This window comes from Hydra vulgaris, chromosome 07, assembly GCF_038396675.1.
Source record: "Hydra vulgaris chromosome 07, alternate assembly HydraT2T_AEP".
In the NCBI taxonomy this organism is placed as follows: Eukaryota; Metazoa; Cnidaria; class Hydrozoa; order Anthoathecata; family Hydridae; genus Hydra; species Hydra vulgaris.
In genome coordinates this window covers 16,839,104-16,851,420 of record NC_088926.1, presented here as the reverse complement: position 1 = coordinate 16,851,420, position 12,317 = coordinate 16,839,104, and the positions used below count along the sequence as shown (strand labels likewise).

At 28.5% G+C, this 12,317-nt stretch overlaps 1 protein-coding gene across 1 annotated transcript in view; it reads left to right on the top strand.

Moving 5' to 3' along the window:
• The window catches only part of LOC100213720 (MATH and LRR domain-containing protein PFE0570w), a 40,617-nt gene that overhangs the window by 25,239 nt on the left and 3,061 nt on the right, over positions 1-12,317 (top strand). The window contains exons 5-9 of the mRNA XM_065801212.1: positions 323-419; positions 734-1,121; positions 3,464-3,533; positions 5,114-5,240; positions 7,933-7,994. Coding sequence (XP_065657284.1) covers positions 323-419; positions 734-1,121; positions 3,464-3,533; positions 5,114-5,240; positions 7,933-7,994 — 744 coding nt within the window. The remainder of the gene's footprint in view (positions 1-322; positions 420-733; positions 1,122-3,463; positions 3,534-5,113; positions 5,241-7,932; positions 7,995-12,317) is intronic.

Sequence of the window (12,317 nt, the reverse complement as noted above, 5' to 3'; positions counted from 1 at the left end):
AAGTGAGTTCACACTTCTTGAAGTGAGTTCATCTGTTTTTAAATGAGTTCACCCATCTTAAAATGAGTTCACGCATCTTAAAATGAGTTCACCATAATGCAATACGGTGCACCATATTCCTAAATTGACCATTTCTAAACTAAATACCAAAACTAAAATTTATCAGATGTAGAATTTAGAATCTAGACTTAAAATGGTTGTAACTTAGAACTTAGGTGCCACTTAAAATGGTTAATTATTATTACTTATACATATATATGCTTTATGTATGCATTTATAATTGTTGTATATACTTAAAGTTTTATTTTTTTCTAATTTTAAGGACATTGTTAAAAGAGAATCTTAGTGGTTTCTCGTTAAATTTGAAAGCATTGGAAGATTTGCATCATAATCTTGAATCAGAACTTCACAAAACTAAAGTAAATTATTATGATTTTAAAGTAAATTATTATGATTTTAAAGTAATTATTATGATTTTAAAGTAATTATTATGATTTTAAAGTAATTATTATGATTATGATAAATTATTATGATTTTATTAAATTTATTTTTGCTTTGTTTATTTTCAATTTAAAACTAAATTTTATAACTACTATGTAGCTATGTAGTTATTTATTTAATTTTTTGTGTTTTTTTTTTTGTGTGTTCTACTTTTTTTTTGTTTTTGTTCTTGTGAATGTGTGTTCTTTTTTTCTTTTTTTTATGTGTTTTGTTTTGTGTGTTTTTTTTTTAGCTTTATTCAACAGATACTTCACAACCAAAGCATCAGTATGTTAAAACACATCAACATCAATTGCATAATATCAATATCTCTCATGATCAATGTTCTAGTGATTTACAAGATGATGATTTAAATGTCATCTGTAAAATCAAAGATCAAAATGATGATGTTAAACAGTCATTAAAAACATCTCGGCCAATTCACTCTTCTGATTCAATTCATTATTCTAAAAAGTCACAGTTTATGTTTGGTGATTTCAAAAAGTTTAAAAAGGAAAAATTTCACTTATCTGATAACCAGTTTTCAAAAAGTTATGAAGATGAAAACATAATAAATTATGAAGGCGAATTTGTTAATGTGAAGGAAAACAATGATTTGGAAAGTGAAAGGATAAAACAAGGTTGTTGTAACTTTTTTTCTATTGTATCAACTGCACATTGATTTTTATATTGGTTTTCAACTTATCTCCCTATTGATTTTTTTTTGTTTTTTTTGTTTTGTTATTTTTAGCATAAAATATTAAGAAGATAATAAGATATAAATATAAATAATAAGAAAAAAAAGTAACTATATGTAGCAAAATATTTGTGGAAAGTCTGAAAGTAATATTTTGTTAATTCTAAATCAAAATTTTTTATAAAAATTTATAAAATAAAATAATTTGAAAATAAAACTGAAACCAGTTTTAAAATATAAATTCTATATGAATATTTGAGTATTCATTTCGAATTTTAATTTAAAACTAGTATTTATTTATGTAATTTTATTTTTGTTATTCTTATTTTTACTCATTTAAAAAATTTTTTCAATTTGTTTAAGTGATCAAGTGCTGTAATGGCAATAATTTGTAATCCAGACCATAGACTGACATATATAAGCACACACACCTAATTGGTTAAGAATGAGAACAGGCAGCTGATCTTGAATCTGATCTCACTTCTGCAACAGATTGGGGCTCACAGTGGCTTGTAAATTTAGCTCCAACAAAACTCAGTTATTTACTGCAAACAACTATCGCAGCACTGTCGACATTCCTATATTAATGAATGGCAACCCTCTCACTGAGTCCCCTTCTTTACACCTTCTTGGATTATCATTTACTACTGACCTTTCATGGAAACCATATATACAATCCTTAGCAGATGCTAAATTAGCATCTGCTAAGGTTGCTTCTCTTTATTGTGCTTGCCATTTTCTCTCTCCTGATTCTATTCTCTACCTCTGCAAATCTCTTTTTCCTCCCTGTATGGAATACTGTTGTAATAATTGGGCTGGTTCTTCTAGTGATGCTCTTTCTCTTCTAGACAAGGTCCAAAAATGCATTGTAAACATAGTTAGACTCGGTCTATCTGCTAAGCTTGAGTCTCTTTCCCATTGTTGTAAAGTTGCATCTCTTTCTCTTTTCTACAAATACTATTATGGTCGCTGCTCAAAGAAGCTATCATCTCTAGTTCCATCAACTAAAATTTATTCTTGCTTGACTTGTCATTCATCAAATTCTCATTCTTTTACTGTATCTGTCCCTGCATGCTCCAAAAACGTTTATTTTTCTATTTTTTTTCTCCCATCTTCATATTTTTCTGTATCATACAACCTTCAACTTTTTAAGTCTTCTGTCAACCATTTCCTTGCTCTATAACTCTATTTTTTTTTAGTAACTCCCAACTTAATAGTGATTGCTTGCAGCCTTGTTGGGAGTGAATCAGAATTAAAAAAGTGTTACAATGTTGTGACAAAGGGAAAAGAGGGGGTCAAGAATTGCAAAAGAACCTTTAACAGTGTCTATAATAAGTGCTGCCTTTCTTGCATGGTTCAGATTTTGTTACCTCACCTAAAGACAAAGCTGTTTTATTTGCTAAGATTTTTTCATCTCATCTCTTGATTGCAATAATCACATCCTACCTGATATAGCTGACAAACAGGTTAATCTGTTGTTTGACATTCGTATCACTCCAACTTCTGTATCTTAAGTGATTTCCTTACAGAAATGTTCTCCAGAGCTGTTATCAATAGTTTCAAGACTATTTAACAATCTCTCATCTTGAATCTAATAACTTATTGTCTTATCATCAACATGGATTTTGATCTTTTTGTTCTACTGCAGATTTGTTAAAAGTATTAACCAATTGGTTTCATTGTGCATTAGATAGATGTGGAGAGGTTAGGGCTATTGCTCTTGACATTTTTAAAGCCTTTGATAAAGTTTGGCATGTGTTTCTTCTCCATAAGCTCTTTTCTTACGGTGTATCATGTAGCATCTTTAAGATTATTGAATCCTTCCTTACCAATCATAGTAAAAAAAGTTGATGAACAGCACTCTTCTTCATTTTCTGTAACTTCAGGGGCTCCTCAAAAGTTGCTCAAGGTTCTATCCTTGGCCCTATACTTTTTTTATTTACATTAACGATCTCCTAGAACTTCTCACATCTAAGGGGATGCTTGGACAACGTGGTATACCCCGACCAGAGCTGGATCTCTACTCATTAGTTTTCATATAATTTTCAAAAGTGTTATTTTCAAATAAGGCTTTAACTAAGTGCTTAGAAAAAAAAATTTAAATTTTAAATGTGATTAAAAAATAAACAAAAACAAAAATGTTATTTTAAATTATTACATTTAGTTGAATTATAATAAAATTGCTGAAATATAATCTTTTAAATTGTTTGTTATTAGTTTTATTTTATTCTTTGCATTCATTTTTTATTTATTTTTTATTTTTTTATATTCGAGTTTATCTTTTAGATGAGTTGTTCAAAGAAGAGATAAGGAAAAAAGTTAGAAAAAAGTTTTCAAGTAATTTTCAAGAAACAAGGTAAGTTCTGTCATTAAATGGATAGAAAAAATCACTTGTATAAGAATTGTATTAAATGCATCTTGTATTGAGTAATTGAGTTGATTGTACTGAGCAAATCTGTTTTTAAATAAGAACTTAGAAACCACCTGTAAATTGTTTACCTCTATTATCATTTAGTTAATTTATTTAAAACACAGTTGTAGGTAAATGATGTTTCTTGCGAAAAACTTATTTTTAATTACTTGAGACATCCCAATTGTTGTGTTAACATGTTTAGAATACTAATCAAAGTTATAAAATTTTTCTCAAAAAAATTTTTTTCGATCATTTTTGCAGTAATTTATGCTTTTTATTCCAATAGAATTATGATTTGAAAAAAATGCTAAAAACCTTTTCTTTAATATTCTGAAATATTTGACACTTGAAAACAAAGTTAATTAGAAAATATGATTCAATTTATGTAAAGAATGAATTTATATTTTACTGTATTTTAACAGAAAAATTTTAAAACTTTGTAAGAAGTTTATTGTATATTTATTTTTTGATTAGTTTAAATGACTTTTAAGCTGAAATTATGGAAAGTTGTGAGTGTTTAGACAATGAGGAGCAATTGACATCTTGAAAGATAAAAGAAATATATCACAAATAAAAAATTGTCTTAAAGAAGAGTTGCAAGAGTCTTCATAAAGGAGACAAAGTTTAGACACTAGATATCTGAATAATGGATATTCCTCTATAATAGTTTTGCGAGCTTTCAAGTTTATAAGCAGCTGCAATAGTTTTAGACTATTGCAATAGTTTTAGACTTTTTTATAAAAACATTTTATAATTTAAGACAAAAATTTCCTTTTTGTCTTAAATTTTCCAGATGATTTTTCTTAATGAATTTTTGAGTTTATTTCTAGTCTAAAGAACATTTTTTCACAGAACAAAGAGTTTTTTTTTTAAGATTATAAATTAATTCATTAATGCCTAATGAAAACTTCAGTTTTTTATTGTTTTGGAGCTAAGGATTTTAAAAATTGATTTCAAAGATTTATTTGGATAAAAGATTTGGCATATGCTTCTAAATCTTTAAATGTTTTTTTTTTCACTTAATCTAATCTGGGTTGCAAAAAAGGTTATGTGAAATCTGCAATCCCAAACAAAGTACAAATTTGAAAGATAATTACTGTAATTATTCAATATTTTTACATAGATTATGACAGCTCTTGATGACAACTCATTAGCTAATATATTGACTATTTGTTGATCAGCAGGTCAGAAGGGGATCAGGTCAGGTCAGTTGATCATTTAGTTATGCAATAACTAGAGTGTGATTTAAGCTTCAATTTGTTATAAAAATTATGAATAGAAGTAGTATTTCATTTAATAAATTAAAGCTTGGTGAAATTTAGAAGCGTAAATTGAAGTAGGTATACAATTGCCTTATTTAATCAATCATATATGATGTTTGTCTTTTAGTCAAAGCAACTATGGTTAGAAGATATGATTTTCGTTTTAGTTAACTCATTTGTCTTAATCAAATACTTGTATTAAAATTTATCAATTAATTTGATACTTATTAAGTAGTTTTCAAAACTTTATTAACTATTTAGCCCTTCTGAAGAAAAGTCTGTAGAGCGTACAAAGTTATTAGCTTGGATGAAAACAAGACAAGATGAAAAACTGACAGACTACATGATACAACTGGAGAAACAACATTCTACTGAACACAAACCTTATGTAAGTTTCAATTTTTCTTTAATAAAATATTTTTTAAATTGCTTATTTTAAGGTTTACATATTTGGTCCTAAATATCATATCATATAAGGTTACCTTACCTTTCTTATTATCCCTAAATCAATAAAACAATATTTTGTTGTTAATAATGACTTAAATGCTCAACACACTGAATATCATGAGCCTAGTACTGTTTCTGCTGGCTCTAAAGCTTAGTTTTTTGTCTTTTTCAATTCCTTATTAATCTTACTTTGTGACTTTCCATTCCATTATTTATCATAACTATTATCACTAGTTACCATTTTTTACTAAACTAAACATATTGTATTTAGTTTAATATTAAAAAAAAATTTACTTAAATAAAAAACGCAAGTAATATGTATTTTTTTAGGAATGTTCTCAGTATTGTGATAGTTGTTTGCTGAAATAACTGAGTTTTGTTGAAGTCAAAGTTTGTAACCCACTGCAAGCCTAATATGTTACACAAGTGAGATCAGATTCAGGATTGTCTGTCTGTTCTAAGTAATAAAAGAGAAAAAAAATCTCTAGAGCCTAATTTCTTAGATAAGATTTGAGATTTAGTAAACTGGAGGCTTGACTTGGAACTGACAAAAAGGAAGCTTCCATACCTGCCTGTATTCAGAAGGTTACATAGCCCAAGGACACTCACAATGAAAATTTTAAAGTAGTAGTAAGTAGTGCAATAATAGGGTTAGTCCAAACAAGAAGTGTGAAATAAAAGATTTATAGAGATCATTGCATTGTCAGAGCCACCTAAAGGGTAGCAAGGAGAAACTGAACACAACCTAGGATCAGAGACAAGACACAAATCCAAAAGGAAAAGTTAGTAATTAGGGTTGTCAGGAAAATGAGTCACAAAGTTAACATCTGAGTTAGAGATTGAGAAATGCAGAAGTTTTGGGCTTTAGAGTCAGCAGTTTATTGGTGTTAGAGCCAAGCTTTTCAGTGTAGTGAGCATTAAAATCACTTCTAACAACAATATTGGTAGAGGGTTAAGGAAAAGGGTATGGTCAATTAAATCAGAAATTATATCTAATAGAGTGCAGTTTTCAGATAAAGAAGAACAGTAAAGAATAAAGAGAAAAGTGGTAGAGTGAAGAGATGCTAATGTGTCGAAGCACATGGTTAAAGGGTTATGAAATAATAGATGAACTAGAGAAAATGGTAGAACTATTATCTCTAGTTCCATTGATCAAAACTCATTCTTGCATGACTAGTCATTCAGCAAAATTGTATTATTTTATTTTCTGTTCCTTCATGCACTAAAAACCTTTATTCATCAAGTTTTTTTTTTTTGCACATTAATAGAATGGAACTTTCTCCCATCTTTATATTTTTCCAACTCATACAATTTACAGTCTTATGTCAATCATTTTTTTTCACTTATGTCAACAACATTTTTTGTTTTCTGCTCCTAACCTAAATAGTGGTTGCTTTGCAGCCTTGTTGGAAGTGAATAAGTTTGAAAAAAAATCAATGTGGCTTCTGTTGCAAATGTTATTTCTCTTTTTACAGGTTTTAGTCTGGAAAACATTCCTGTCAAACTCTAAAGTGTTCACCAAAACTGTCTCCAGCTCTCTCGACTTTTAATTTTCTAACAAGAGGTTAACTTAAACTTGTTTTCCTGTCTGATGAAAAATGACACCTGTTGTATATATTTATTGTTGTATATTGTTCCAATTTTGACCCTTCTAGCAATCCCCCAATCTTCTTAATAGCAAAGTACTTGAATCTCCTTACTATTAGCAAAATCTTTGAATCTTTATTTAACAGATTTTTAATACCTCATCTTGAGTCTAACAATGTCTGACAACAAGGTGTGACTTATATTGCTGACTTGTTAACTGTTATAACAGAAAATTTCATTAACAGTTTATTAAGATTTAATAAAATTATACAAAGTTTTAAATTTACTTTTTTTTTTAATTTATTTAAAATTACTGAATCATAATTCTTTAATTGCCGTATTAAATTTGTCATTTGTATTATTGATATTTTTGATAATTTTTATGTCTCTTCTTATTTCTTAAATTCTTATTCATTCTTATTTGACTAAAAATTTTCTTTTAATTAATAAATAACAAATAATTATAACAATAATTACTAATTATATAATTATATAATTACTAATGATATAATTATTTTATAATTATATAATTAAAATATTTACTTAAGATATTTATTTTAAATTTTAATAAGATATTATTAAGATATTTATATAATTGCATTAAAAAATTTATAATTTAAATAATTAAACTAGTTATATAATTAATAATTATAACAGTAATTAATAAGAAGTACTTGGTTCTTTAATGATGTCCTAAAAAAATTACATTTTTCTAAATTCCAGGGGACTCCAGGGTTTACCGTAAAAAATTTACTATTTTTGCCTGGGTTTTAGAGCTCCTAAAGGATTTACTTTAGGAGACTTTAGAAAACTTCTGAAATTTGTAAGGGGTATAACACTTTATGAGTCCTAGAATATATTATTGTTGAAGCGACCATTCAGGAGCTCAGAATCAGTTTGATTAATACAAAAAAAATCTTTGAAAGTTATAGAGCTCTTAAAGTCCTTTTTTTACTTTCAGAAAATGTTCTGAGATTTTGGAACATTTTTGAAGTATTTTAATGATGATGGTCATGATTCTTTGTTTAGCCTTATCTTTATTTTAGGTTAAAAATGTGTCGCCAAATGAAACTTATAAAAATACATACATGGTTGCTGAGAAAACGCGGTGAGATATATATAGATGCATACATACATACATACATACATACATATATTCATTCATACATACATACATACATATATACATACATACATACATACATACATACATACATACATACATACATACATACATACATATATATATATATATTATGGTGGTCCTTATTTATAAGGAAAAAATTTTTTTTTCGAATTGTTTTGAAATTATTTGCCAGAATGTACCTTTATATAAGACATGAAAATCTACCAAATTTCAGCTCAATCGGTTAATATTACACGTGCCGCATCGACGCTGAAGTTGTGAGATTCAATGTAAGGCAGTTACCTATAAGAATGACAATGTACGCTCGACTGTAAACATAAAATTACGCATTTTTTTTTAAATTTTAGTATAAAAACATACTAATTAAAATGAAAACGTAAAATAAAGATATAGTTTATCCTAATACTACATTTTTTATTTATTGAAATGATACATCCACTTCAGATACATATTTTGGATTAAAGTAAGCCTCCTTTTGTGGCGACTGGGAACTTTCTCCGGTACTCCTGAACAACCTGAATAAAATAAAAATAATATTGAATGTGTTTTCTAAACCTAGCCTATAGAATGTATTCGAGAAAAAAATAACAAAAAATTAAATTTGTTTATACATACCTGTATCAAAAATTGTTTTTGATGCTCATTTTTCGTCACTTTTTCATTGTAATCCTCAATCAACTTCACTCCTCTTTCTGCAATATCATTTGTACATTTTAAGGTTGAAATGATATTTTTTCCTGTGCGATAATCCTCTCTGTTTTCCCAATTCAGCAGATCGTCCTGAAGAAATTCAACACAAATACCGAATCGTTTAAATAACTGAAGTGAATTGGCGGACAATAATTCAGTTGGTAGATCTTTTTGAACAAAATTTTGGACATCTCGGATTTGCAACGATATTTTTTTCTCAATGACTTCTGTCTCTTCATTTTCTTCTTCTTTTTTATTCAGTCTCTATGTTTTTACTTGCACATTCCATAATTTTTTGAGCCATTCTAATTTTTTCAACTCTCTCAATTCTATCGTCAAATATTGCAATGGCAGCACACTCTTCACTTAGATACCATAAATGGTTTAAAAATTTTGTTATTGCAATGGTTGCAATGTTTTCATTAATATTTTTAAATTTAACCAATTTTCTCAAAAAATATATATCATTTAGGGGAGCTCCTGTAGTATTCATTGCTGAAAACCAGGCCTCTACATAACAGTATACAACCAAAACGCAAATTTCTGCATTCAGTTTTGAATTATCCTTTCTCATTTTCATTTGATCACGAAATAAAAAAAGTTTTAAACAAAAAATCGCTTTAGACATCCATCTCGCTAAATGATATGCACCGGGGGCCCTAAAACTCACATTTGTTTTATCTCCCAAAAAAATGAGCGTCAATTGCAAAAACTCTTTGTAGTCATCACGTGGTTGCTCTTCTGCAAGTTTCTGTTTCACAAAATAAATAATTTCGGGCGCTACATCTTTCAGTGCATTATAAACGGCTTCATCGCTGGTATAATCTAAAAATTTCATTTTATCAATATTCTTCCAGTTTTTTTTCAGTGCTTTGAATTGAGCAATTTCAGGGCCGGATGCTACAATTGCTTTTGTCCTCGTGAATACACCAGCCAAAACGACCTCAAATATATGGTGTCGGCATGGAAGCCACAAAATATCTTGCCCTAACCTTTGTTAAAGCAGAACTGCAGCTCTTTTTATACGTCCAGTGTTTGATGCTGTAGTATCAAAACAAAAGGCTTGAATTTTTTCGGTTAAATTCCATTCATCAGTGATATGGAACACAGCAGAGCAAACTTCCAATCCTCCTGATGATGCAATTCCAGGTACTCCTAATAATTGTTCAAAATCTAAACCAACTGCGATCACAGGAAGCCGATCAATTTTCTGATTTTTTGTGATATCAGGCAATAATTTGGAATCCCAATGCACTTCAATAAAATTTGCATCATTTCCTACCGATTTTATTAATGAATATTTTATTTTCCGCAAAATCTCTCTATTTCTTTTGATAGACGATCTATTGAGAATAAACTCGGTGATATCTATATTAAGAGCTTCTAGGACGACAGAAATAATATGCATTGCATCCCTGTCACTCACTTTACATTTGTCCAAGGCAGCGGCCAGGCGAGGTGTCATTAACGTCTTTCGTCCTCTCTTGTTTGAAGATGGACCCTGTTCAGATTCGATATTAAATATGTGTCATCTTCACTGTTGTCTTGATTTATTACTTTTTTCTGTGAATCTTCGTTTTCTTTATCTTCCATTTCAAAATATGCAATCGAACAACTAGAATTTTCCAACAAATCTTCTTTTCTTTTCAACTCTGCAGCTGTGCGTTCTTCTTTCCGCTTTTCCTTACGTAATAATTTGATATCTACTCCCAACATACAACCTACTCTACCTTTCTCCCTTTGCTTAATTAAAAATTCTCTATCTTCGGCGATTTTAATCTCATTTAACGCATTTAAGGTGGCAATATCGAAAAGGTTGTCTAAATCTTTAAAATCATTTTCTTTTTCTCTCTGCCGTTCAGTATTTTTAGATTTTTCTAAATTTCTGACATTATTGTACAAAGGTTTTAATTTCAAAATACAGTTTGAACGGTTTTGAACTGTATTCTTGCTTTTTTCCAAAAAACGACCACTTCATCAATAACTAAAGCACTGCTGTCATTAAGATTTAAATTTACCACTCTCATGTTATAAAAAAGTACACTCAAAACATCTCATTTACATGGTAATTTACTACCGCAGATTTGATTTTTCATCACTCCAACTAGATAAACATTTTTCCGAAAAGTGGACATTTTAGCACTTTTATTAATTACTTATATAGCACGTCTTTTCTTATGCACTTCATGTACGAAACTAAAACGAATGTAGCATTGAACAAATAATATGTAAAAACAAAACTTGTAGAGACTTGTAGTTGCGCTTGTAGCGAATTCAGAATGCACTTGGTGGTTAGTTGCGCATAGCATCATCATAGCATGTTAGACAGTCAGATGCATGAAACTTTAAGGCCAATGCGGCACGTGTTAATATTATCGGATTGAGTTGAAATTTTGTATTTTTAATGTTTTGGTGTAACTGAACAAAATTACAAATAATTTTGGAAAAATATGAACTTGCAAAAATAAGGACCACCCTAATATATATATATATATATATATATATATATATATATATATATATATATATATATATATATATATATATATATATATATATTTATATATACATATATATATATACATATATATATATATATATATATATATATATATATATATATATATATATATATATATATATATATATATTTATATATATATATATATTTATATATATATATATATATATATATATATATATATATATATATATATATATATATATATATATATATATATATATATACTCTCGAGTCCTGAATACAAGAGAGGGTGGGAATCAACGGGTAGGTGGGAATTTTAGTCCAGATCTAATAAACGGGGGGTTTTAATAAACAGGGAGGGGGGGGGTTTGAATTAATACTTGGAGGATATAAAAAATAATCTTTATAAATATGTTTATATAAAATGATATACATATGAAGTCTCAAACACCAAAAAACTGTGCCTACACCTATGGTAGAATGAAGTTTTGTGCTGCTATAAATATGAAAATATAAAAATTATTTTTTTATTTAAACAGATCCTCGAAAGTGTTCCTGATTGAATTATTTTCATCGCGGTGTTCCACTTCATTATCCAACTGTTCATTGTCAGCTGCTTCAAGGTTGTTGTTTTCAATACGACTTTTAATGGCACAGCGAGATGTTATGTAGCTCCGTTTAAATCTTGTAAGATGTGGAATAAATTGGGTAGATGTTTCTGCATTACTTAAGAGTTTTCCTAATTCATCAATGAAAACAGCATCTTTTCTTAAATCATTATTGCCTCAACATGAATCACCTAATAAAATGTTGGATGAGCTAACAGTATTTAAATTAACTCGATTGTTTTAATCTTGATTTTCTATAGCACCTGTTTCCACGTTTGTATTGTTTTCCTCGTCTGTCTGATGTTCCTCATTGTGTTGATTTATAAATAATTTTTCACCTTCACAATCAAATAGTTCATCTCCCTCATCTAACATAAATTAGCTATTGTACTCAGCATATGTTCCAATTGATAGGAACCTTTAGTTGCCCATTGAAACTTTACATTTTGAGGAGGATTAAGTTTTACCCGAACACCTTTGCCTTTAAACACAAATTCTGGT